The following is a 27,951-nucleotide window of genomic DNA, read 5'->3' as shown; positions in this document are numbered from 1 at the left end:
TAGGGGCTAATTAGGAAAAAAGGTAGCAATCACTTGAACTAATCAGTTTTAGAGAGAGTAATTAAAAACTTTTTTTTTTAGGGATTGTAATTTACAAAGCCTCTATTTTTAAGTAGTAATTAACAAAATTTGCTAAATTTTTATTGGTTGAATATAGTAAAATTACTGTGCATGACACAAAAGCAGTGCTTCCAGCCTTCAACTAAGTATCTAGACTGCCAAATGCTTGTACGTAGGCTGACCAAAGGAGTTGTCCACTACACTGATTTAGACTCGGTCTTAGGTGATATTTTATGTGCTAGTACTTCTTTCAAGTCGATTAGTTGGTCTCATGTATATCGGGATGGTAACTTTGTTGCACACCATCTCGCTAAGCTAGTACCTTTCGGTTGTGAACAGGTGTGGGAAAATCATTGTCCTAGTGAGGTTTCCTCATATGTACTCACGGATTCGAATTTAATTTAGGAAAAATTGATTTTAATAATCCCACCTTTAGCTGGTTCGCCATCAATAATCCCACCTTTTGATTATTATCTAATAATCCCACCTTTGAGGGACATCTTCTTCTAATGGTCCCTTATGACCGGTAACTTGTTCTTTGGGTAAGTTTTTTTTTTAATTTTTTTATTTTCTTTTATTTTTTATCTTAGCCACACACCAGCCCTCCTTTCCCCAACCACCATCCCCCTTCATTTCCAACTATCAGGCACCATCAACATCAATTGTCCCAATTAATCCCCTTACACCATGCAATCCCCTTGCCTTCGTTATTCCCAACTCACTCATCACCAATCACACCACCAACATCCACACCACCTTTTCACCACCAACATCCACACCTACAATCACGCCACCAACTCAACAACGCAACAGCTGCGCAACTCATCCATTTCATAGTCCTTGCACTCTAATCCACCTCCAATTGACAACAATTTGGCCTTCAAACCACCCGTAATCAACAATTCGGCCACCAAAAGGCATAATTTTGGCCTCTAATCTAGAAATTTGACACCAACAACTTCAATTGATGCTCCAATTTATAGACCCTAGACGCGCTGTTGTTAGGGTGGGGTGTTTCAAGGTGGGAAGGGATGGGCTGGAGTTTTTCAGGGATTATGGAAGGTTGGGGCTGGGCATTTTGGGGTGTGGGAGGGCTGAAATGAATCGCTTTGGGGTGGGAATAGGTTGAGGTACGGTGTTTCGGGGTGGACGTGGCTAAGGTGGGCTGTTATAGGGTGGGTGTGGCTGGATTTTAGTGTTTCGAGGGTGGTGTGACTAGTTGCAGGGGGAGTATTGGGCTGCGGCTGCTTAACCGAAAAGTATGGAGGAAGGAAGGGAAAAGGATAAAGAAGCAGGATAAGGGTGATAAAAAATTATATTTACTTTTTTAAAAAAAATATATAAGAAAATTTCGGCAAATCACAAAGTAACATGTGGCATGTTAACCTATTACACCGGTTATCAACAAGTTAGGGACCATTGAAAGAAGATGTCCCCCAAAGGTGAGATTATTAAATAATAATCAAAAGGTAAGATTATTAATGGCGAACCGCTCAAAAGTGGAATTATTAGAATCAATTTTTCCTTTAATTTAAATAATACTAGCCTAGCTTTCTTCAAAAAAAAAAAAAAAAAAAAAAAAAAAAAAAAAAAGGTTTCAAGACGCACAAGACAAACAACAATCAATTCCACTTCTCTTAGAAGTGGCAAAACGCAATGCAGGCACTTCACCTCAGCTGCTTAATCCAACACCCAATTCCTTCGTTCTATCCCCAACTATTTCCATCAATTTCAAATTCAAATTCAAATTCTTCTCATCAAATTCTCCTCAAACACAAGCAATTTCTACTCCCAATTAATCGTTTCTCTCACCCCAAACGCCGAGCATTTGGGGTAATTAGAGCAGCCTCAAAAGCTGATTATTATACTACTTTGAATGTTGGTAGAAATGCTACTTTGGATGAAATTAAGAGCTCTTATCGGATGCTTGCTCGCAAGGTTTCCTTTTTCTCTTAATTTTGCTTTCAATTTCTTTGTCGAATTAATTTTTTAACTAATTTTTTTGGTGCATGCAATTGAGGTTTTGATTATCTTTGATAATGCTGTATTTTGTATTTGGATTATGATAATAGTACTCATAATACTCATTTTATTGACACCTTATTTTAAAAGTTTTTTTTTTTGTGGGTTCTTTTGGTATTTTGTGGAATTGAATGCCATATTTAAAGGGTTTAATCTTATATGAACAAATAGCATACTGATACTATTACTAATACTTTAAATATTTCAGAACTCGAATTAGAACTCGAACTTAGAATGTGAAACATGTCTTGCTGGATGATACTAATAGTTGACTGTTGTTAAGAGTATTAAGACTGAAGAAATGATAAGCTTTTTGGGATTATAGATATTTAGTCCATTGGATGAACCACAATCATATACTTGTATGAAGCACTTTTAATTTACAAGTACTAATTTCATTGGATTTATTGTCTTCCCTCTCAACAATGTTTGTGCTCTGTTAAACTAGTCAAGTGGCTATGCTAAAATGAATTACTTTGCTATCCCAAAACACGTAAACGGGCACATCATTAGAAATTATTTTGTGTTGGTGCTGATGACTATTGAGTTTGTGCTCCAAAAGTTTATACATTCCTTAAGTTAGGATATTTGAATTCCAAATGTAGTTGATTAATATTAAGGAACAAGAACTTAGGATCCCTAGCATGTTTGTAATCATGCCCATCACCTAGTAAAGTACCCTTTCTAAAGTGGATTTATATACTGCCATTATCATCACTCGCTTGTTGCTTATCTAAAGGTTGCTATGGGGTAGGACGCAATAGAGAGGGATGATAATGAATGCATTTTATATTTTCACCCAAATCTAATATTGGGCAAATTGGCTTTTGAGTTGCTCAATTTTTTTTGTAAAAATACTAAAATGATGCAATTTAGTAATGGAGTTGAGAAATAACCTTTGAGGTTCATCAAGGGCCTATATGAGTGGAAGAAGCAGTGCTTTTGTGCTGGTGGGGGAATGCTGTTCATCCAATCTTGTTTGTCTATTTATGCTATATATATAAGTTTTAATCTATGCCTGTTCAGAATTTCTATGGCATATGCAACTTTGCAAGTAAGATTGAGAGGTTAATGATGGAATATCGTGGTTTGGGTCTAGTGATGTGAGGAGGACCATTTGGTGGGGTGGGATTAGTGCGTCCTCTGAAGATGGCTGAAGGAGGTTTGCTTATTGGAAGACTAATGCCTATACGAATAGTGAAATTTATTTTATGCAACAAAGTTTCTCAAACTGCATCAATAATAGCCCTTTTGCTTTTTCAGAAAAAAAAATCTGTTGGTTTTGCAGTGTGAAAGACTTACCAAAGCTCATGATAAAATAACAAATGAATAAAGCAAGTATGTTCTATCTGGAGGTGGCAAACGTGTTGCATCTGTCATGTTCGTGCTGGAAGTTAAACGGGTCGGGAAACCTTAACACTAACCCAACCCATTTAATAATGTCGTGTTGACTCATTTAATTAAATGTATAAGAAACTCTTGACAATAACCCACTTTTTTCATGTCCGATTCGCTATGTTACATGGACTCGGGAATGGGTGTCGGACACGGATCCATGTCCAAGTGTCCTAGAATTTTAGGACACGGGGACTCTGTGCGATATTTGGACACGGGTACGGGGACACGTCAATACACAGTTAAATATATATAAATAAATTATATATTACAAAAGCTTTAAATTTTTCATCATGTCTACCCCTATTTTTTTTAAAAATAATTCTTTCCTTGGTAAATTCTCCTAATAAATGGCAATTTTCTCCTCTTCATCTTATCTATATTAATGGTGGTTTTCGAACCAGATATGTTTTTCTTTCATGTTTCTTCTCTTTTTTCCTCTCCTCTCTTAATGGAAGTGTCCGAGTGCCAAGTGAAGGACCGGACACGTGTTCCGTGTCAGTGAAGTGTCATGTCATTATGTTTGCTATACGGAAAAGTGTAAGGCCCATTCTACATAATTGTTATTAATCCATAAAATATTGGGGTTTTTTCTTTTCTCAAGTAGATTGAGTCGTGTTAATTTCGTGTTGGGAATTTCAACACTAACTTGACCTATTTAATTAATTATGTCGTGTCGTGTTGACCCGTTAAATAAAACGTGTCGTAGCCCCTTGACACTAACCCAATTTTTTCGTGTCTAGTTCACTTGCAAGCTCTATTTCTCTTTGGTAATGTAACCCTTTTGATCTAAATATGCATTTAAACAGAAATGAAGCTTGGAATTATGTAATTTTAGTTGTGTTTGATAACTATTATACATAAAGGTTGGGACTGTTCTAGCGTTCTTAGTTGGCTTGTTTTGATGTGCAAAAATATTTTATCTATACTTTGTAATTAAAATCACAAACCACAAATTAATCATATGCCACATGTCACCACAAATCACTTTTATACCACATGTCACCACAAATCACTTTTATACCACATGTCACCACAAATCACTTATATACCACATGTCACTACAACTTACTTATATGCCACATATCACCTCTCTTAATATTTCCTTTTTATATTCTCTTAAATAATTTTTTTTAAACAAAAAGTTTAATAATGCTCAAGTCTTTATGCATTCCATAGCTTACAAATTTAAGTACGAATATAAAGTGTTTCATTTCCACCATAATATAATAAGGGCCACTTCACTTCGCTTCAGCTCTAATCAGTTCAGTTCAGTTCCTAATTTCCTTCTCTCATAAAATGTTCAGTTTAGTCCAATAAATGTGAACATACCCTAAAACAATAGTGCACGTTACATAAACATATGAAGTGCAATAATTCTTTTCATCTCCATCTTAAACGTAAAATATAACTTCAATCATATGTCATTTTATATATTATTACTTAAAATATAATTTGATTCCTTTCATCTTCTTTGACATTTCCACCCTCATTATTTTTTTTTTCAAACTTAGCTCTTAATATTTCATTTTTTATATTTCCTTTGTTAGCACTTAGCCGTGTAGCGTGTATGACTGTATACTTCCTTTGTTAGCATTGTAGCATTAAAAAAAAAACACAGATGGAATACAAAACAGAATCGACGCATAACACAACTAAGCAACACATTACAAGAAAAATATCCTAAGTAATATCCTGTGCATTGAACAGGCCAAAAGGCAAGTTTAAGTTAAAATATAATTCAGAAGAGTTATGAGGGGACCAAAATCCTACCAAACCCGAGATTCAAAAATAGAAGTTTCACACTTTAATCACACATTAACTTAGAAAGGGAAACACTAGGGAAAGCCCGGTGACTGTCAAAGATATGATAAGCCCCGTGACTGAAGATAGCAATTTTTTGTGCAAGAAAGTTGAGGAAAACTACCAGCCACAATAAATATGATCATGCTCCTCAAATCAAAGTGCCATCTTAACAACAGACTGCATAGCTTATCACAAAATTTGCCCCAATTCCTGGTCTCCCAGACCTCATCTTCTGTACTTGCTGATGATTTAAACAGTTAAAAGAGTAATCCGATAAATCCAGACAAACTATGAGAGCCTTTAACAAAGAAAATCCACTGTATTACTGCAAGAAAAAGTGTTTTATTGTCTTTCCACAGGCAAAACAAGAAGGTAAACAGGTAAGGATATAACGGCTTGTTCAGACTAACCTATATATTTTCACAACTACGGTGTTTAGTTTTACCAAAGTTCACTGTGGCCTAAATATATAACAGTGTAAGTAAGATCGGTCCATATGTAAAATGATAGCTAGACTCTGTTTTAGCAATCAGACTGTATTATATGTGGCTAGACACTTTTAAAAGGTAAATTTTTAACTTGATTTGAAACATTTATCACTGTCTGAGTTACCTCGATCTAGTCCTTTTTGTGTCATCAGTACCATCATGGTAGCATATTAGACTCCTCTTCTCAAATATATTTTCTGCTATGTCAGATGTTGCTGCAGCATATTTCTCTAATCGAGTACTGATTTTTCTGTATCTAAACAGTACCATCCAGACAAAACTCCAGGTTCGGAGGACAAATTTAAAGAAATAAGTGCTGCATATGAGGTACTTTTCTGCATGTTACTTCCCTTCAGTTTATTTACCTATATTGGTAATATAATTCATTTTGTGTCTTGGGCTCTTTGTTGCTTTGCTTTCCTGATTCTTTGTCTGTGATGAAAATGTTAATAGTTGCTTTGGGAAATATAGGCTGGTTAGTGAAAATTTTGACAGAGCAATTTTGTTAGTGAAGAAAGTTGAAGGTGTTTAAGAGTCTAATACTTGTTTGTCTTGTGTGTAACTACTTAGAAAATCACATTTGATTTAATTTTAGTTTTAGCAAGTACAAGTAAATATACTAGCTGGGAAAAATAAAGAGAAAATTTATCACTGTCATATACTTGGCTCATTTAATTATTTTTTGTGAGAGCTTTTTGATCAGACAGAGGCAAGTACTATGGCTTTTAGTTTCCATAACATAAAGTATAAAATGACGTAATACCTTTATTTTATAATTTTTTATTAATTGTTTATTTACTTAGTTACCATGTATACATAATGAATTTTGAAAAAGTTTAGTGGGTGTAAGAAAAAGGTGAATAAAGTAAGAAAGAGAAAGTAAAAAGGCAAGTGGATGTAAGTAAAAAGGCAAGTGGATGTAAGTAAAAAGGCAAGTGTGTGAAAAGGTGTTATCATAGTTGAGTAAGTGGTGTAAAATAATAAAGGAGGTTTGGCAAAAATGGAATAAGATAAAGTGAGTAGTAATAGAAATGGACGTAGTTTTTTTGGGACCATTACAAAAGCTTCAATGTATATTTAAAAATCAAAAATATTAGTCACTCCCTCTGTTTCCAAAAACTTGTTCACAGTTTTAATTGTAATATTGTAATTACTTCTTGTTTTAATAAGTGTTACAATATCTTTCTACTTTCATGGTCCTCACACAAACCACTACTATTTTTTTTTTAATTTTTTTTAACCTTTCACATTCATTACTTTTAAATAATCAATTTACCCCACTGTCTTTCTTTTATTATTTTTTAATACTCTAACTACCTTATTTACCTCTTATTTTATTTAAGTTAATATAATTGCCTTAAACTATGTGCCGGTTAAAGTGTAACACTTATTAAAACATGGAGAGAGTAAAAAATTTCAAGCTATTTGTTAACCCCAAAAAAAAAAAAAACACAAATTTGGAAATTAAAAATCGAAATGAATCTAGCAAAAGATCTGACTATGTTTTGAAGTACAAAAAATTGTTAATTATTAGATTTTATTTTCCATAGAATCTCTCAAGATTCCAAAAGGCATAAATTTATATGCGGAGGGGTTCTAATCAGAAGATGTGATCCTAGATATGAGCCAGCAAGGTTTATCACCTTGATAAACTTTGGATGTTTATCTTATGGAAATCTTGTAATTAAATTGTCTTGATATTCATGCTGCATCAATAAATTACTAATTTCTCCCCTTTTTAGATAGCTGGCTTAAATGAATGACACTAAAGAGATAAACGGCGTGATTTCACGGACCTAGCATCACTGCATCATTATTTCAGAAAAAAAAAAACCAAAAAAAAGAAGACTAACTACTACTCCGTAGAACCTGTTGGAGAAGATGAAAGGTTGGTACTACCACCTTCACCTTCGTTGCCACAAATAATGAAGCTAAAACTTTCTATCAGATATCTAAAACAAATTGCTTGGCTCGAGATTTGGGTGATCTACTTTTTCACCTTCTCAGCTTTTCGTACCTTTGGTGTCTTTACCATTTTTGTTCCTCCATTTATTTGTAAATCCGACTTCGATATCTTCACCTTTACGGGCTAAAATCCAGCTTCGCCGCCGAATTTAAGGAAAAACCCTAGGAAAAATTATAAAAATTATGGAAATGGTTAACCTTATAGGGGTAGGGGTTGAAGTCTTCAACAATGGTGAAACATCAATGGATGAAGGAAGAGAGAAAAATAGCTACTGATTGATGAAACGGCAGGTTAACGCCATAAAAAAGGAAATAAGTTATTTACCCCTTAATGCCTGTTTGAATGTACTATTTTACTCCTTATAAACTTTAAATGTTTATCTAGGTTATAAACTTGTATTTTCTCCCTAAATATTCTATGTGATTTAATAACCACTCATAAAGTAAATGAGACAAAAAATAAAGATATAACATGTAATTATTTATTATTTACTATTATTTAATCATTTTGGCTCATGTCATATTGTCATGTGATGTGTCAAAGTTTTACATTGCTGCCACTAGCTTATCGTAACCTTTATCCTTTATCCAGGTTTGGGACTGGCAGCGCGAAACCCACCATAGTTTTATTTTTATTGCTATTTTAATTACCCGTATGAATTGATCATATAGAAACTGAATCAAAGTATTTGACCATGCTAAACTCCATGTGATAAGGCAAAATCCTACTTTTTAGGGATGATATTATTTTGCTGACAATTTTGTGTTAATGGGTGATACGAAAGAAGGTGTGGAAAATAAGTTGCAATTGTGGAGATGAACTTTGGAGTCCCGTGGCTTGAAGGTGAGCAAAAATTAGACAGAGTATTTGAAATGTAAGTTTGGCGGTGTGAGAAACAGTGAGGTAGGGGTGATCATCTTTGATGGGAAGATTGTCTAGAGGTTTTTCAATTGGGATCTACTATTCAAAAGGATGGAGAATTGGATGGAGATGAGACTCATAAGATTAGTTGAAGTGAGAGATTGCGATGGGTTTTTTATGTGATCCTGCGTGCCTTGAAGATTAAAGGGGAAATTCTACCGAACGACAATAAGGTCTGTTTTGTTATATGGTACAAAATGTTGGGCCGTAAAGCATTGTCACGTGCATAAGATGAATGTGGCGGAGATGTGTATGTTGCGATGGATGTGTGGCTATACAAGTAAGGCTCAGTTGTGGAATGAGATAATTAGGAAGACAGTAGGGTTACATCGATTGGTTACAAGATTAGGCTTAAGATGGTTAGGCCATGTAGAAAGAGACCAAGACATGCAAAGTGTTGGGATCGCGAGAGGTAGGGAAAGACCTAAGAAAACTTGGAAGAGGGTGATTGAGAGTGACATGAGTGTTGTGGGGATCGAGGAAAATATAGTGTTGGATAGGGTGGAGTGGCAGGAGAAAATTCACCTCAATGACATGTCATGATTATAAACTTCCCTCGCATTTAAATCAGTAAAACGTTTTGAATTTTTGCACAATTCATAAGAATAAATATATTTTTGTGATTCACTTTGACTTGTCTTTGTGATTTATACATAAGAATAAATATAGTTTTGTGGGTAATTGTTGGAATTGTCTTAATTAATAGTTTAGTAATATTAGTTGTTATAATTTATACTAATTGAAGTCAAAGTTCTACATTGTTATTCGTGCACAAGAGAAACATATGGAGGGAGTATATATACTTTTTAAAAATTTAACTTAGTATTCATTGTTACTTTATCCCATAAATGTTTTTATGCATTTACAGTTAAGTTTTAAAATTAAATGCCCAAAGGGCTGAACTAATTGACATGACATATTATTTTAATGGGTATATCATGGCATTCTTCTTGTATAATTTAATAATTATGTGGTTGAATGTGGCAGTTAATTAATTAAATATTTGGAACGAAGTAGATTTTTAGAATGCAATCAAATCTATATTACTTGCACCATGTAATTCTAGCTACTTGCATTATGCTCTTATTTTGCATTTCCATTTACTAGGTTAGTATTAAGTGTTTGTGTGCTACGACTTCTACCTTTGATTTGAGAAGAGAACCCACTTTTTTTTTTTTTTTCTTTCCCTTTAAGTCTTTTTATGTTCCTTCTATCCTGAATTGAGGCTTAGAGATGTGGCTAGCACCATTGATATTGGAGTAGGCAGTAATATTGGACGTAATTTGTGAACAAAGTGCCATATTGCTTCGGATAGTGTAGGGAATATTTCAAGCATTACCCCAAAATTGAACCCCACTGTGATCATACACTTAAGCATGGTGGCGTCCAAAGGGAAGGAAGCTAGAGCAAAAAAGTCGCTAATAAGTTTTAGGAACTTGTAAACTGTTCATAGGGTGAAGGTTACACCCCTTAACGATCCAGGAGATTGTTAACTCCAATAGGTCTGGAACCAAGACTGAAAGTTCGGGGATGAAGGTACAAATCCAACCTAAAAGAGATTGAACCTGCCCTAATAATAGACATCTACTTTATTCTTCTCGTATTCATGTGCGCTTTCTGACTAGCATGCAATCATTTGGTTTACCCTAAACCTGTTTAATCTATGTTGGTTGAATGTTAATGCACAAATAAATCTATTATTGGCGATCGCTTGAATTATAATCATATTAACCCTAAACAAGATTATTAATTATCTTATTAAGCGTGATTACAAGTACCAATTCCCTTTAAACATGCATAAAAGGCGTGATCAAGCAATAACAATAAATAATATAATATCAATCAACATAATAATAATCAAAATAATAACAATAATTACAATCATAATTAAAATAATCATGTTCATGTTAAAAATAAAGCATAATAATAATAGCAAGATCCTATGCATGATACTAACAAGATTAATAACAAACTCTAGCATGTCACTAAGCAACATAAAAATAAAATCTTTAGCCCTAACATGATATTAACATGATATTAGGAAAGAAAATAGGAAGTATCATAGAAATCATAATTGATTTAAGGAACTTATTCTTTACCCTAAACATGATACTAAGAAAAGCATCCTAATATGATGCTAGGAAAAACATCCTAACATGATTTCTATATCATAATATCAATTTGCAACACAACCTTTAGGGACGCACTTTTAGGAGGTGGTTAGTAAAGGTAAACGAATGATTTTATCAAAATAATTTTAACACCAGGAATAGAGAAGGATTAGGTACCATGTGTTAAAATTATTTTGATTAAACTTGTTGTTTACATTGTATAATCTCAACCTAAAAATCAAAATGCATGCCACATGGATGCAAGTAATTAAAAACAGAGGAAGTAGCTCTTTATATCCATTTATCTGATTTTATGTATGTGTTTCATGGAAAAAAATGTAGAGTTTGGAATAAACACTTACAAATACTTAAGAAATTATTTTTTGTAGATACTCTCAAATAAAGAGAAGAGAGAATTGTACGACCGTTTTGGTGAAGCAGGTTTGCAAGGAGAGTCGATGGGTCCAAGCTTTGATGCCCAAGAAGTAAGATTTAGTTGTAATATAATTTTGCTTATGTTAGCTAGTTTGCTACACTTTCTTGATATGGTCACTTTATGTTAAGGGGATATTGGATGTGTGAGTGTGATACAATATCTACACATACTGTGGTTTGATTTTATTTATTTATTTTTGATATTGTAGACATGTACATTTTCTTTCAAGTTATAGTTGGCGGTCATTTCTTAAAGTGTGTAAATCAACCATTTGATAATAGTAAATTTTCCCTTCAAGTGAACAAGGTTATGATGATATACTCATTAATACTTAGTTCTTTGCACAAATTAGGATGCATAGTCAGTTACCTATGTATCCACTCACTTCTAGGTTCACCCTCTACATGTAGGGGCTTTCATTTTGTATGGATAAGCAATCTCTTTAACTTATGCAAGTCAATATGCATCATAAAATTTTAAAAAGAAAAAGAATGTCTGAGCAAAAAATATGTGGCTCTTCATACCTGCCTTTGAAATTCACAATAAAAACACATTCATATAAAAAGTTCAGTTACCAATAATAAAGTTGTTCCATAACCAATACAATAAAACTTACAGGCCCAAATTTAGAAGTAGCATAATTACTATAATTATTGTCATTGAAAGTTATCCTATAATTGTTATTTGGAATTTGTTGCCCTCCCCCCCCCCCCTTCTTTCAGCTAGTATTCTGAACTCATTGTCAGCTTAAAACCATAGATGATTAAGCCAAGATACTAAAGCACAGCTACCTGAAAAAGTGTCCGGAAAAGTATCTTTGATTTTATCATCTTTGGTTTTTACTTCTAAGCTCTTCATCAGAATCCCCATAACCTTCCTTAGAGTTTCCTAGAACAAACATCATGGGTTGTTTGTCTTAAGTTTTTCTACTTGGGTCCCCCATGAGTGGGATTACTAGTGATCTAACATTAGAGTAAACTCTTAATGTAAATTATCTCTCTTTTTATTTTATTTTATTTATTTTTTAATTTTATTTTTTATAATTTTCCTAATCAATACGTGTTACTTGTTTCTTGTACCTTTACTTGTTCCTTAATTAGGTGGACCCTTTTCAAGTCTTTGATTCAATATTTGGTGAAGCAGATGGATTTTTTGGAGGTCGAGGCATGGGTAGAAGCAAAAGCAAGCTTAATCTTGATATCTGGTAATTGTTGCAAATTACTACATGGGTATTTCCTTTTAAGCATTAATTAAGAGATGCTTTCGAATTTGGGAATAATGTTGTATTCAGCCTTTAGCGAATTAGCTCTATAAATGTCATGGTAGGACCAGTTAGGATTATTGCTTGCACTTGCTTTAATTGATTCCCTATGGCTGAAAACATAATTTTTTAACGTCAAAGTTATCTGCAGTTTGTCTCCTCAACTACTACTGCAATTTACTTATTTATATACTTCGTATTTATTTTTTGCTATATAAGTCTTGATGTCAGGTCTTTTGAAATTTTGATAAAACATACTTTATATTTGAAATGAAAACTACGCTGAGGTTTTGCTTAGTTAGAAGGAACAACTTTTCATGGTTATCTTTGTTCAATCTTGTTTCCTTTATTTTCTCCTATCATATTGTTCAAATTAGAAGGACTAACTGCAATTTGGTTTATGTTGTAGACTAATTTATCTCCTCCTATCTTATTGTTCAAATCAATCTTAAGGGTAACCTTTGTAAAGTTTTATGTTTGTAATTTCAATAAATTGATCTTTATATTAAGTTAGTGTCTGTAGATAATTGTATATCATTTCTTAATTAGAATATCCTCTATGAAGTCTTTGAACATCATAGAGTAGAACAATGGGGACCCTTCATTTTTCCAATTTTCCAGAACGCTGTGATTAATCTAGCAGCACATTGTCTGCAGTCTGTTTCTAACAACATGATGCACTTAGTTGCTAGAGTGAACCATCATTCTTGTAAGAAATTTTGCCATTTGGGAAATACTTAAATTATTTCATGAAAGGAAATCTGCTATAAAGCAACCACCTTGATGTGAGATGCTGACATTATATGACACAAATATGATAAGAATGTGCACCTGGGAGTCTTGTCATCCCTTTCTAACATTTCCTGCTGATTGTTGAGCTTACCATCTATAGGATAGTGCAAGGGGTCAGCCTAGGCCTTTAATCACATATGCTCGAAGGAAGCCCAAGAAGAAGATTCTAGCAACTTGATGATGGGTGGGAAATTCTGTTAGGAAGTTTGTTATGGGTTTCAGGGTATTTTAGTAATTGTGAGAATAAGTTTGTTATTCTTAGCTGTGGAAGAGGCTAGATACTGAGTAACTGATTATATATAGGAGTTTTGTAATAGAGAAGTTATGCTGAAAATTATTGAATGAAGTGAGTAGTCTGGAGAGATTCCTTCCTCTCAAAAGAAGGAGAGCTGTATTGGTTAACTTCCCTGGTTTATCAATACAACATACCCCCATTACTGCCTCTATTATTCTGTGTTGTGCATTGTGTGTGCTCTGTCTGTTCCAGGTTCTAGCAGATAGTGACTAGACAGTTGGATTAGTGAGTCAGAAAATAGGGTTTGGGAAGCTAATTAGATTGGAACCCTGGAAGACCTAGGTATACAGATTTTTATGGGGAAACTGAGAAAACCAAAATATGTAGTAAGTTAAGATTTAGGAAAGTATTCACTTTTTGTCGGGTTTAGTCATGATCTATTAAGTCAATGCAGTATATTGTAAATGTGAGCCCAGTTTTTGGATCGTGGCAGAATGGAGGAGAAAAAGATGCCTCTGACATGCATGACATTGTCTTTGATTGCAGTGATGGTTTGTTGGCTTGCATAATTGGCCACTGATATCAGGGTCTGTTATCAATTTTGACTTTTGAGTATGACCTTCACATTTGACAATTGATTGATTCAGATATTGGTGCATTTAAAAGACTATCTGCAAAGTATAACGTCCACCTCTTTTTTGGGTTGTCTTTTTCCTTCTATCAGAGTGTCTGCTGTTTACTACCCTACGATTTTATTTTTCTTCTATAGGTCTGATCTTAATTTGACCTTCGAAGAAGCAGTGTTTGGGGGAAAGCAAGAAATTGAAGTTCCCTATTTGGAGACATGTGATGTATGTGGTGGTACAGGAGCTAAATCGACCCATTGCATCAAATCATGTACCAAATGTGGAGGCAGAGGAAGGGTTATGAAAAGTCAGAGAACACCATTTGGTGTAGTTTCTCAGGTATCACTGCAACTTTGTGGTAACTAATTAGCTGGTTCAGATTTGTGTTTTGTAAATATATACAACTTCACAGCTACCCAGTATATTTTTTGTTACTTAATGGTAAATTATTTTGCACCTACAGGTAACAGTTATATCCATTATGAGATAGTTCATTAGACATCATGCTCTCTTTTGTCTGTTGATTGTTTCTTTGAGATAGTAGAGGGGTTGAGCTGCTGAGATCTGGGTCAAAAGTTTATAAGAAAGGACACATATTTAGGGTTTATTTATTTATTGATTTTTTATAAATTATTGTTATTGTTATTGTTATTGTTATTGTTATTGTTATTATTATGACTGGATATTTTGAATTTCATTGGTAGGTGACTGGTAGGTGACTTTCTGCATTAATGGATGACAAAAAATCTGATTTGTCTTTTATTTATTATTTGTTCTGGTCTGTGGACTACTACAGGCAGTTCATGTTATGCAATTTTTTAAACAAGGGACTGTTAAAACCAGCCTCTCTGGAGTTAAGGCTATATTATGTGCATCCCTAGAATTCACTTGAAGCAGCCGCCATGTGCACTAGATTTATTTATCTAGAATATAATATAATAATATATTTGTCTATGTGATGATGCTAAATTTAGAACCATGCTTTAATGGCTGGTAATGACTGCTACAAATGTCCAAATAATATAGTTGAAGTAGGGTCTCAAATGTAGAAATTTCCCTCGAATCATTTTATTATTGGAAAATTATCCATGTTAGCTATAGGCCATCCTTCAAAATAACCCTCACAACATTCCCTAGAATAACCTTGAATTTAATAATAGTTTCTAACAAACTGTCTTGTAACTCTGATTTTTTTTTTTTTTTTTTTTTTTTTTTTTTTTTTTTTTTTTTTTTTTGCTGTAAAGCTTGGTCATATTGAAAAATGACTTCAAAGTAACTTCTTGAAATTAAGACGTAAATGTATTTCATTGAATTCAGAACGAGATGACCAAAATAAATGAACCTTTTTCTTGATTAGGAATATTTATCGTACTTGCTGGCAGCTGAATGGCTAGTATAAAATCATATTTTTGTGTCTATGAATACCTTATTATTAATGCAAGCTTACATGCGGTAAATAGTTTGAAATTACTATCCAGATGGCATAGGCTATGTTAGTGTAATGACCTGATCTAATAATCTTGATTTGAGTACCTTTGATGCCTCTGCAGCTCTGGGCTTCACTGAGTCCTGTAGCCGGGGGTTTAAAGGGCTTATCCATCTATATTGTTTGCATCTAAATTTGATTGTTTGATATTTACTTTGTAGACTTAACTGCACAAAAAGCTTATGCTGTATTGTCAGTTCTCGCATCATCATGTTGGTTAGTTTTTTAATGTGAGTGTGTATTACAAGCATTTGATATGTTTTTGGTAAGCAGTAGCTCATCCAAATTTGAGATTATGTTCTTGTCCCCTAGAAGCTGGCGTGTTATGTTCATTTTGTAGGTGTCTACATGTCTAAGTTGTGCAGGAGATGGCAAGGTTGTGACAGATAATTGCACAATGTGTGGTGGTCGAGGGAGCATAAGATCCAAGCGGACCTTTGATGTAGATATCCCACCAGGTGTTGATGATGGGGCTACAATGCAACTACGAGGAGAGGGTAACATAGATAGAAACAGGTCCAGCTTTACCTTTTCTGTATTAAATCATATTTATTTTATTTTCTCCGTCTAGTTTTGATATAATTACGGGTGAGTGCCCTGAGTGGTGAACCTAGGAAATCATGTTACTTGCCTATAAGATAATATAGAAAGGGAACCATATACTGTCACCGATTAATATGTGGAAAAAATAATTTAGGTACAAGTATTACCAGTCTGTGATGAAATCTTTAGGTATCATCTCTTTTGATTCAAAACTCTTGAGTTTAACTGAAAAACAGGTAGTTGGCATATTTGGTGAAAGAAGACATATGGCTTGGTGGTTTCTTGTTCATGTGCTCTGCTGTACTTAACAGTTTTGCTAATGTGGTCTTGCATTCTTGATGTTCAGGGGACTGGGAAGTTTAGGATTGGAGTGGATTGGCATATTGATGCCAATGCTGAAAAATTAAAGAGAGTGCTGGGTTGACATAAAGGTTTTGGTGTTCTTTTAATGCAGGGGTATTCGTGGAGATCTGTACTTGGTACTCCATATTAAAAAAAAACATGGAATTTGGAGAGAAGGTCTCAATCTATTCTCTAGAGTCAAGATAAGTTATACTGAGGCGATATTGGGGACTGTGGTCAAGGTACGTACATTATTTTCCTACCTGTGTTGGCTGTGTATATATGCTAAGTTATCTGATTAGGGGAAATTTATATGTAATTGATTTTTCAATCTTTCTATGTATGTAGGATAATGATTTCATTTCTGTTTGATGAATTTCCTCTATTAAAAATAATTGTCTGGAAATGTTAATGAAGTAGTCAACAAATTTTGTTAGAAATTACAATACTTCAAAAAAAAAAAGTGCTGAAATGAATTACAAACAGATTGCAAGGAAAAACCAACAAGACTAGGAAGAGATTAATGCTTTAGGCTAGGATCTCAAGTTGCTCAATGTAACAGTAAGTTAATAAAATGAGAGAAAAGCTTGTAATTTTTTTTGATTAAAATTGTAATAGTAGCTACAAGGTAAAGCTAAGGAAGGAAGGCTAATTTAAAGATTGAATCTTGGAACTTGCTACGGCTACCTACTACTCTAAGATTAACATCAAAATCCACATGCCATTCTATTACCCTACCCTCTCCTATATATACCAAGCAATCCCTTTTTTACAAATTACCCTAATATAATCATTGATTTTGGCATGTACTGCCTATGTGGCCTTCACAGAAATTCAGACTCCACAATCCCTAGTGAGTCAGTTTTGTCTTGTTGTTGCTGTCACGCTGCTGCTTTGCTTGTCCTCTGTGCTGCTGATTGTGCCTTCGCATATACTCCTTGAGTGGCTGCTGTGGCTTATGGGCTGGCTGTTGGGCTTGGTTCATAGCAATTAAACTTTGTCTTTGGGTAGTATTAGCCCCATTACTATGCTAATTTACTCATATAATCCCCTGTTCTATAAAACAGATGTGCACTAATTTTACCAACCTCCATGGCTCAGTGAACAAGTTTTACTTAGTGAATTTTTAAGAGGAATAACATGATAAAAGCGATAATCATCACTTCGCAATCCAAATTGATATACTCCCTTCGTTTCATAATAATTGCAACACTAGGGTATGTACGGAGTCTTAGAAAAATTATAGGGTGGGGACCAAAAGAGAATTTTTTATAATACAAGTATAGTTAGTAAGAGAGAGAAAAAGTAAGAAAAATTATAGGGTGGGGACCAAAAGAGAATTACGCCTCGGGTGTGCCTCTTTGAATGTGCCTCGTCTAGAGAAAAAAAGATGCTCTGCCCTAATCTCCTAGCGCCTCAATGCCTAAGGCGCTCTCTTTTGTTCACTGCTAGGTAATCTGCTTAAATCTGTGAGTGCCTATCTGATTCAAGCTTTCTGATTGAGTTGTTTGGTTTGGAAGCAAACTAAGTGGCATAGAAACTGAAAGAAACTACTAGAGCCTTAATCCCAATGTGATGGGACTGGCTACATGAACCAGGAGTTTATCTCCAACGTTCGACGCATTTCTTCTCCTTCTATTCCCTTGTCTTGAATGCTATATGCTCATGTAAACCTTTTTCTTTGTATCAGGTCTTACCTCCCTGCCCCTAAGTGATCTTTGGCCTCCCTCAGCTTTTTTTAAACATCCCCATTTTTCAACTTTCTACTTGCTCTACTAGTGAATCTTCCATCTTACAGTATACAACTTTTTGTATCATCCTTATCTCCCACCATCAAAGCAATGTCTTACTTCCTCCATATTCTTTTACTTGCAACGCAGCCTTTAGACATGCATTTTTAGGAGGTGATAGGTAAACGAATGATTTTATCAAAGTAATTTTAACACCGGGATTAGTGAAGGATTAGGTACCATGGGTTAAAATTATTTTGATTTATTTTGTCTGTTTACGTTGTATAATCTCGACTTCAAAATGGGTGCCACAAGGCTATGTTGCAATTAAATAAAAACAGAGGAAGTATAAAATTTACTGTATTGATCATTTCCAGATTTTCTCTGCTTCTTATTATAGAATCATGTTTAAACTTATATAATTAGAAGGATGTAAATATTTTCAGTAGGCATGTAGCTATGTTAATTTTTCACTACAATGCTAATATGTTGACCAACATCAGGTGGAAACTGTTGAGGGTTTGAAGGAACTTTATATTCCCTCTGGAATTCAGCCTGGAGATGTTGTAAAATTACAATCTTTGGGAGTTCCAAAACCTAATGAGCGCTCTGGAAGGGGTGATCATGTGTTTATTGTGGACATTCAAATCCCCAAAAGAATCAGGTTTGGTGTCGTCGTAATCCACCCTTTCTTCCCCCAACCCTTGATTTTTTTTTAATTGCTCAGCAGTACAGGGGAACAATTAAATTTTTAATTATTTTATTTTTGTATGTTTTTTAGTTGTTAGTTGATATATGTAGCATTATCATAATGTCTTCATAATTAAATTAAAATATAATGAGAATTTTCTTAGGGAACATATGTTAGTTGCTTTACTATAACACTTATAAGTTTTCTTTCCATTTTTATTTGTGTAGTTTTCCAGCTATGAGATTTATGTAGGGTCTTATTACTCTTCATAAGGTTTTACCAACCGTTGTGGGCCTTTTTTTCTTCCCTTTTTTCCTTTCCCTAAATTGTAAGTATGTAATGTACAGGAGAATGGGGGATTTTTTCACTATTTGGAGTTTTATGTTTATCAGTGCATAACTTTGACTGTGAACATCTTAAATTATATATATATATATACAAAAAAATCTTTTGAAAGTATATACCGAGACAATCTAACCCTTTGATCTATACTGTAGCCCTAGATGCTCCCTTCTCTATATTTCAGTTGTTATGAATGTCGAAGTCTTCAGTGCTATACTGGTAAAACCGTAGGATTAAAAGTGTATCTTAACCAAGTAATTATTGATGGCAGTGACAGAGAAAGGGAATTGGTTGAAGAGTTGGCTTCTCTCCAGGCATCTTCTGAAGAATTCTCAACTTCTATTGATGGTAAAAGCTCAGTAATGTGAATGCTGCACTACGTGTTGATTATTGTTTCTTTCTGTCTTAAATGATTGTATGCTTAAATTATTCCACGTGTTACAGATAATAGCAGACAGACTGTACACAAATTAAACCAGAGAGGAATTCCTGGGAGATCATTATGGAAGTCAGTAGGACAATTGTTTCGGTAAGTTTGTTGGCTGTAGTTCTGTGATTTTTTCCCTTTCGATGTAATTGCTTAGTTTTATTTATTTTGCTAGTGACACATTTGCTTTGTTGCTTTGTGTATGTTATTATTTTATATCACATTAAAATTCCTTTATCGCTGTAAGTTTGCTTCAGTGCCCATTTTTTTTTTCAAATTAATTCATTTCACATGATGTGCAGTGACAGACCTGTAGGTTGTTGGTTATTGCAGATGCTTAATGTTATATAGTCTATTTTTCTAGGATTAATACCGACATCTGGATCTCTATTTTTTTTTTTTTTCTTTTATGAAAAAAAAGGATTTTTAGCATCAGTTTCAGGTTATCAAAAAAAAAAAAAAAAAAAAAACCTATATTTCTTTTTATGATAGCTGCAATATTGGTTATTTTTTTTATTTTTTATTTTTTATTTTATTTTTTATTTTATTTTTTATTTTTATTTTATTCTTTTTCTATTTTGGTTACCTAAACTGAGCTTTTGTTAGAGTTGCAAATGTGAAGTATCCTTTTTTTGGCAAAAGTTGCACATATTACTTAATGGAAGTAGTAATAACATTAGCTTGTCGAATTTATTTATATCTTATTGTTATTATTAGAAATTGTATGGCTTCAAATTGTCTTTGTAGTTGTATAGAAACAAGGGTAGGGAAACACATGCTGCAAGAACCTGCAACAAAAAACGTAGAAAATATGTAATAATCTGGATACCGGTGTTCTGTTAAACATTAAACTTAGTATTAATGTGTATCTGTAAATGAGAGATTATTTTACAACAATTTAAATTTGTTGACATACTCCATTAGTTCTAGAATAATCTTAACAAGTACTTCCTCTTTTTTTTTTATTTGCAACACAGCCTTTGGGCCCACTTTTTAAGAAGTTGATTAGAGGTACTACGTGTAGAAATGATTTAGATTAATTTATTCGTTTACATTACTTAATCTCTTTCTTAAAGTGCGTGCCATAAAGGCGTGTTGCAAATAAAGGAAAACAGAGGAAGTGTTTAAGAGATCTGGCTTGTGGGCCATTAGTTTTTGTTTACTCGTAAAAAAAAAGGGGGTTTGTTGGCTGGAATCAATGCGGAGAAATTGCTGGGGCAGATGTGCTGAATGTTTGAGTACAGTGCTGATCCCTTGTGGTCACTTTAGTGTGAACAAATTTTTTGGGGACGTCCACAAAAAAAGGGGGGCAAAACAAAAGGAAATGGAAGTGGTTGAGTATTTTGCTATTTTAATGGGAAAACAAATATGAAATGAAAGGATATACTGGTTTAAAAATGGAGAGGTAAGAAATACTCCCTTCTTTCCCGAATACTTGAACACTTTCCATTCTCACCCATCCTGACATAGTTTGAACTCTTTCTATTCTCACCCGTGTATAGTTTGAACACTTTTTTTGGTTGTAAGGTTCTACCAGATGTCCTTTTTATTATCTTACCTTTCCTTTGGCCCACTATGTCCTTTTTACTCCTACCTTTTATTAAAATAACAATACAAATATCCACTTAACTCTTATCACATTACCATTTCGTTAAAATTACAATTGATAACCCTACCACATCTTAAGTTTTTTTCAATGAGAAGTGTTTAAACTAATGTGGGACAGAGAGAGTAGTATAATAGCAATAACTACAATAAATTAGGTCTTTTTTATTCATAAATTAGTGAGTCCATTTAAAAAAATTGTATTAATTTTTTTGGTACAAATGGAAATGGAAAGTGTTGCTATCAATCTATGAAAGAAAGAGGGTATACTAATGAGATATTTACTGCAATTGATTGTGTTACTTGTCCTGAAGAGGGAAGATATAGTTTCTTAATTTCAACTTTCTCCTTTCTTTTTGTACTTCATTCTGTTGTCTTCTTCTTATTCACTTACTCTGTTGTTTACTATAAAGGTGATTATATGTTTTGTCCTCCATATTGTTGCCTTCTTCACTTATTCTGTTGTTTACTAAAAAGGTGATTATACTGTTCTCTTAATTTCAACTGTCTTCTTTTATTGTCCTCTATTCTGTTGTATTCTTCGTTTATTTTCCTAACTGTGGAATACTCCATTCATAATTGGGTAAGGCTAAACTTTTGCTGCCTCTATTTTCTGATTGGTAGCTTAACTTGTTCAGCTGTGTGTCTACGTGTGTTAATTAACTTGCTATGGCTAACAGCTAAAATAAATGGCTGGTTGATTGTTTTCTTTCTCTTGATGGTACAGAAGAGAACGGCAGTCACGAACTGGTTTTTCATCTGCAACTTTGGGAATGACGTCCACATTATGCAACCGTGGCAAACTGAATCCTCCAATATCATTTTCGTGTTTTGCTGTATTTTTGTTTACATGTATCTTTACTGTAGCAACTAGATCTAGTAATAGGAAATCCATCCAAACAAATTCAACTACTCAATTCACAGCAGCTAATCCTGTTAAAAAGAAGCATTGAATGTACAAATGTTTTGCTTTGCTACATGTTGATCTTTATGGGAGGAGAGCCAGAAGTCCCTTTATATTATACTCCGTAAGTGTCGAAACTCGCAAAAGGTGGATAATGTGGTCCATATTGTTATTCACTTTTGAAAATTTTCCTCTTGATTATTTTATGCTAGCTCTTGTACTCATGAAACTGGATCTGGAAGTACTGTTTCTTCATTTTTCAATGTAGAGGTTGTAATTATTCATGTCTGAACAAAATTCATTCATTACAATGTATAAAATATAAATATTTGGTTTTATTATCACCTCTAGTGTAAAACTGTAAATGATGGGCAGTAATTTTAGAAACAAAAATTATCATACAAAGGAATCTGCTCTAGGAAGCACCATATATTCAATCTGCTATGACTCTGAAACAGAGCATATACATCGTATTCAATTTGAGTTCAAAACATTATGACGTAGTATTCGAAATACAATTCTGATCTTCTCTAGGAAGCACTGTATACCAATATTATACTGGTATTATAGTATTATACTGGTATTATAGGCTTCAACCCGATCAAAACAGAAGGGTTGAAAAAAAATGAGACATTCAAGGTGTGCAGCGAGAATGATGTATTGAATTGTAGCTTTAATAAGCCATTAAACAAATCTGTTGATTCGGTATGTGAGCTGTGGCCTGTGGCATTGCAGCAATCTGATTCTTCTTAAGCTGCCAGAAGTCAGGAAAAGATCAAGGTTACAGAACTTATTGAAATTGGAAAACTGAGCTTAAATGGATGGTATAAGTGAATACCTGAAGAGAGGATTACGAGGCCTAAGTACATGGATATACATAGAAACATAAACGATATTATTCCCCTGCAATTGCAGATAGACACAGTTAATGAATCAATTTGCACTGCAGACTAACTTTGTAAAGATTAGTAGATTACTAATCAAGAAACGGAGAACTTTACCAAATAATACCCCATCCCACCCCATTGCAGAAGCAAGGACATTCTTCAGCAAACTTCTCTGCATCACTAGTGTGTTCCCTTCGGGAGATTAAATCACCGTATATATCTGTAGTTTATAGATCCATCAGACGCTGCACATCAGCTCTACATAGATTGGAGTGGATCAAACCAATTGTTATGCACTAGCATTACGAGTATAGTAAGAATTTGATGCTTGGACCTACCGTAAACTGAGAACAGGCTGTTCATTATACCTGCAAAATTGAAGGACACTTAAATGAGAAACTAAGGTTAATAGGACTATTTCATCCAGTAATGGATGAAAAACCTGGAAAAATATTCAGCTTAGAATGAAAACGATACCAATGAACATAATCATATAACGGAGGATGTGTATTTTTGTTGTTTCTTGCAGGACCCAGATAACAGCAAGAACAATAATAAACCCTGCAAGATCAAGAACACTGTTATTAGGCATTTCTATTTGTAACTCTGTACCTACTTCTTTCGATGAGTTTACTGTCATAAATGAAGATTACTTAAATGTTGAGCATACCAACACATAGTCCTCGTAGTGTCCACTGTAGAAGAAGAAATAATTAGTATCCATACAAATAATAGCTTAACACTGTAAAAAGGTTGACAAAATAAGGTCATGTCATTGTTTAGTATTTATCAAGTCTTTCAAGTCAGGATTTGCCTCTTCCTAGCATATGAAAGTGAGCTTCTCAAAAGAAAGCAATAAGCTTGTGTAGGAAATCTGGAAAATAACATGCAGAACCATCCATTACAAATTAATAATGAAATCACTCACATTTCGTTCACTTTCATGGTTGCATCAGACACTGCAGCACAATAACTTTTAGAGGCAGCATTTGAAACAAGAATCTACCATATATATCTAGATACTCAATACTAATCTAGCTGAATGATGCTTACATTTTTGGCAACAAAAAGAACAATAAATAGAGCAAGGGCTAAACATCCTGCAGCGATTCTGGCAGTCAAAAGATTTGTCGATGCAAGTATTAAAGCCATTCCCCAGAATGATGAGCCAAGGTCTGAAAACAACAGGGGTGTTGTTCAACTCACTAGCAGAGCATCATATGATAATAGTAAAACTACCCTAATTCCATTCAAGAGTCCCATATCAATTCAATTGTAAAGGAAGATCGTGATTTTGAATAGTTATAATGTAAAAGTTTTCAGGTCTTAGTAGTCAATACATCCAGCAGGCAAGATAAACCAATAAACACCACCACGTGTTGTCGTCGAACCACCTTCATTTGCATGTATTTGCATCTCTTCCACCTAGCAGGGAACCAATGATAGAATTTACCAAATACTTAGTAGCTGCAGAATACTTAACTAATGATATCCGTCTGAATGCTTGATTACCTCTCATTCAAATGTTAGTCATTAACAAATAAGCTTATACTTGAGCTGATTTATGATATTCTACAGTGACTAAAGAATAATAAGAATGTGACCAACTACGAGTGATGCACTTACATGGCCACAAGTGAGTTTACAAGCAATAGCATGGCTTGCTTCATGAAGAAATACAGTCACGAGCTTAAATGGCATCAGTAGCACCGTTCTCCATAGCTGCAATAGTAACAAAACAAGAAGCACTCACTATCACCAACTATAACCCTTGACGAATAAGTGCATTCAAAAACTGAAAGCTGAATTCGTTATGGATGAGCTTTTAGCCTTGAGGCTAAAATTACCTACACTCAACAGAGCTATAAACATAAATGTGTGATGTTATGACAGTAACCACAAACTGCCATGCATTTTGTTCATATAACTCGTAACAATCAACTTCCCTATATCCCCATTTATCATTGAAACAAAGTAATATTTCCTCTAACTAGTACCTTAAAACGCTCCCTTGCTCCAGGTTACGTCTTAATTCTCAAGGCTATTACAGTTTTGATCTGAATTGTTTTATAAAGAAACTCCTGCTAATCACACCTTTAGTCAAAGAATGTCATTCTATGACAATGTCCGTGAATTTTTCCACCTTATACAGCCACACTTATAAGTTGCCATCATGAGGCTACTAAAGAAAGTGGAGATTTATGAAAGAAAATAGTGAAGAAGTATAAAAGTCGAAGAATTAATCAAACCAGTCAAATGAAAGGTATTTTAATTAGTCATTCCTTGATTTCATTCACCAAAACAATAAATGAGAAATTTACCTAAAGCTTTAAAGTAGGCCAAATCAGTTCAATAACAAAAAAGTTACAAAAAAGAAGTGATTTTGTGGCACCACAAAGCCCCAATCTATGATATGGACTCATTGGTTATAACTACTTTTGGCACTATTGGCACCAATTTTGTTATTTCTGTTATAACTGCTTAGCTTGTCAAGTTTGTAAGAACTTAGTTAGCTATAACTGAATTCTGTTAGAATTAATTTGCAGTAATATTGGCTACTCATTTTTATTCATTCAAGAAATCAATAAAATCTCTTATTCTCTCATTCTATTCTATTCTATCTTTCTCTCTCTTCTCTCTATCTTTAATTTCTAATTCTGCAATGATCTTAGATTCTGCATTACTCTAAAATAAGGGCCTTATTTTTATCCTGTAACCATTTGAATAAGTTACGGGTGCAACTATAATGGGTGTACTAGAACTTTTGAAAGTTGCAAAAGACAATGATATAAATAAGATTTGATTTCAATTTTGTATAATATTTTCAGTGATTTAACCCTAAAGAACTTCTCTGATCCTTTTGTTATTTTTGTTACCTTAAACACCTCATTAGTTAACCATAAATTCTTATACTCCCTCCGTCCCATAATATATTCCTATATTCTTATTTTGGAGGAAAAGTGAATGAAGTACATTATTAATAAAAGTAAAAAGTACAAGTGTAGACAAAAGTTAGAGAGAGTGTGGAAAAAACACAAACAAGAACTATATTATGGGACTGTGAAGTATGTGGTATGACCAATTATCATGGGAGTTACATGTTAGTTTTATAAGGATTATTCGATCAGTATTACAGAGATATTTTGTCAGTATTATAAGGGTTACTCGGTGAGAATTACAAGGTTTTTTTTTTTATGGTATGTTGTTTTTTTTATGCACTCTTATTTAACTAGTCCTTTTTTTCATGTTTTTATTCTTTTATATGAATGTGGGACTATTTAACAATGATATAAAATTATAATCTTTATTATTTTAATTGTTTCTCACTCATTAAAAATTCATTTTTATTAATTAACCTGTCGTCAATTTCAAATAAGATGAACAAACATAATTGGAGAGTACTCCCTATTCCCCTAAGGACCATAACCAACACCACACGAGACACGACTATATATTCATTAATTTAACCAACCGACACCCACCACCTTCAAATAACAAATGAAAAGAAAAATGCTATCTTTTGAGTTTTGACACTTGAAATTCAAATTTATACGTCAAGATTCAACCACCATTGTAAAAAATACTCTATTATAATAAAATTGATGACAGTGATATAGCGTGCTGAACACTGGTACATACTAAATTTTGTTTGACTATATTCACAATTTTATTATCAATCAAACTCAACTAAATATAAAAAAAAAAAACACATACAAGTAGTATTTCAAAGCTAATTTATTCATACCCATCGATCAATCAAACATACTACCTCCGTTACAGGTTATATGCAACGATTAGACATTTTTCCTCTCTACTTTATGTCAAATCGTGCACATAACCTGTTACGGATGTACTATAAAGAGTCATTAATAAAATAAATAGTGTATTCATTAGATTAAAATTGAAGTTTTATTGATGAAAAAAAAAATGAAAGATCAAATATGGGTAAGCTTAACTTACAGCAAGAATGACAACAGTACAGACAGCTGTGGTAGTCAAGAAAACAACTTGTTCATGATTGCAACATTTCTTCAACTCCCAATTTGCCATCTTTTTTTTGGTAATTTTTTTTTCTCTATCCTAAATTTAGCAATATTTCTACTCTAATCTTTATTTGATGGTTGAGTAGAAAGAGAAATTATTAATGGAACCTCGAGATGGAGAAGAAGGCTTTAGGTGGGAGTTATCAAATGTATGAATTGATGATTATGGAATTTCGTGACGACATAAGATTACTAAAACTATACTCTGAATTATTAAATAATAATTGGAGAAATTTGGAATTTTTTAAACCAAATTTGTTTGCTGATGGGCTGCTCCCCATCAGTTTATGTCTCTTTCTCTCTCCATTCTTTAGCGGGAGATGAGGAAAACTGGAATGGGTCAATGGGTAAAAGGTTTAATGCTAATACTTTTTTTTTTTTTAGAGAAATGCTAATACTTGTACAGGGCTTTTTTTTCTTTTTTTTTTTTAGGAAAAAATACAGCGCTTTTTCCATATAGCCAGACATACATAAAAAAAAAAAAAAAAAAAAAAAAAAAAAAAAAAAAAAAAAACACGGTTAACCCTGACCAAGTAACCCCTCATTGACTACATAGCGTGACCAACACATATGGAACTTTGTGATTAACATAAGGAAAATTTATTATTAGATAACACCTTTTATAACCATCTAAACTATGTTTCCAAAAAAAAAAAAAAAAAAAAATCTAAATCTATACTAATATATTAAAAGGCGTTTATAAAAATGTCCATGTGCCACGTGTCCTTTTATAATGTGTCACGTCACTTCACAAATACTTCATGATGCCACATCACCTACCTAACATCTCTTTATGCCACATCATCACCCAAGCGATCCACATTACTTCATA

At 33.5% G+C, this 27,951-nt stretch overlaps 2 protein-coding genes across 4 annotated transcripts; one reads left to right on the top strand and one right to left on the bottom strand.

The window, feature by feature from the left end:
- Nucleotides 1–144: 144 nt before the first annotated feature.
- Nucleotides 145–22,307, top strand: LOC110724190 (chaperone protein DnaJ 1). 3 transcript variants are annotated; one of them, XM_021903592.1, is made up of 11 exons: nt 145–1,998; nt 6,036–6,098; nt 11,159–11,254; nt 12,306–12,409; nt 14,263–14,458; nt 15,946–16,121; nt 16,603–16,732; nt 18,724–18,884; nt 19,525–19,601; nt 19,698–19,782; nt 22,016–22,307. In XM_021903592.1, exons 1-11 carry the CDS (start codon nt 1,717–1,719, stop codon nt 22,236–22,238), a joined length of 1,593 nt encoding a protein of 530 aa, XP_021759284.1. In that variant the 5' UTR covers nt 145–1,716; the 3' UTR covers nt 22,239–22,307. The 3 variants fall into 3 exon arrangements, with proteins under 3 accessions (XP_021759284.1, XP_021759283.1, XP_021759285.1); XM_021903591.1 differs by having other exon boundaries at nt 150–1,998; nt 22,013–22,307; XM_021903593.1 differs by lacking the exon at nt 145–1,998 and adding an exon at nt 2,034–5,663 and having other exon boundaries at nt 22,013–22,307.
- A 260-nt stretch (nt 22,308–22,567) lies between these two features.
- On the bottom strand, nt 22,568–27,951 carry LOC110724191. The gene is made up of 10 exons (XM_021903594.1): nt 27,037–27,951; nt 24,703–24,798; nt 24,417–24,501; nt 24,130–24,251; nt 23,747–23,771; nt 23,554–23,637; nt 23,415–23,444; nt 23,191–23,296; nt 23,028–23,092; nt 22,568–22,943 (listed from the first exon to the last, which is right to left on the bottom strand). Exons 1-10 carry the CDS (start codon nt 27,124–27,126, stop codon nt 22,939–22,941), a joined length of 708 nt encoding a protein of 235 aa, XP_021759286.1. The 5' UTR covers nt 27,127–27,951; the 3' UTR covers nt 22,568–22,938.

Source organism: Chenopodium quinoa, unplaced genomic scaffold (assembly GCF_001683475.1).
Source record: "Chenopodium quinoa cultivar QQ74 unplaced genomic scaffold, ASM168347v1, whole genome shotgun sequence".
NCBI classification, from domain to species: domain Eukaryota; kingdom Viridiplantae; phylum Streptophyta; class Magnoliopsida; order Caryophyllales; family Amaranthaceae; genus Chenopodium; species Chenopodium quinoa.
This window is presented reverse-complemented; position numbering and strand designations above follow the sequence as displayed.

Excerpts from the sequence above, each read along its gene's own strand:
- LOC110724190 (XM_021903591.1), top strand. The coding sequence starts at position 1,717 with ATGCAGGCACTTCACCTCAGCTGCTTAATCCAACACCCAATTCCTTCG. Across the intron at positions 14,459-15,945 it reads CATTTGGTGTAGTTTCTCAG|GTGTCTACATGTCTAAGTTG; the intron begins GTATCACTGCAA and ends TTCATTTTGTAG. Across the intron at positions 19,783-22,012 it reads TCAGTAGGACAATTGTTTCG|AAGAGAACGGCAGTCACGAA; the intron begins GTAAGTTTGTTG and ends TTGATGGTACAG.
- LOC110724191 (XM_021903594.1), bottom strand. The coding sequence starts at position 27,126 with ATGGCAAATTGGGAGTTGAAGAAATGTTGCAATCATGAACAAGTTGTT. Across the intron at positions 24,799-27,036 it reads GTACTGTTGTCATTCTTGCT|CTATGGAGAACGGTGCTACT; the intron begins GTAAGTTAAGCT and ends TTACTATTGCAG. Across the intron at positions 23,093-23,190 it reads GTGGGATGGGGTATTATTTG|GGGAATAATATCGTTTATGT; the intron begins GTAAAGTTCTCC and ends CTGCAATTGCAG.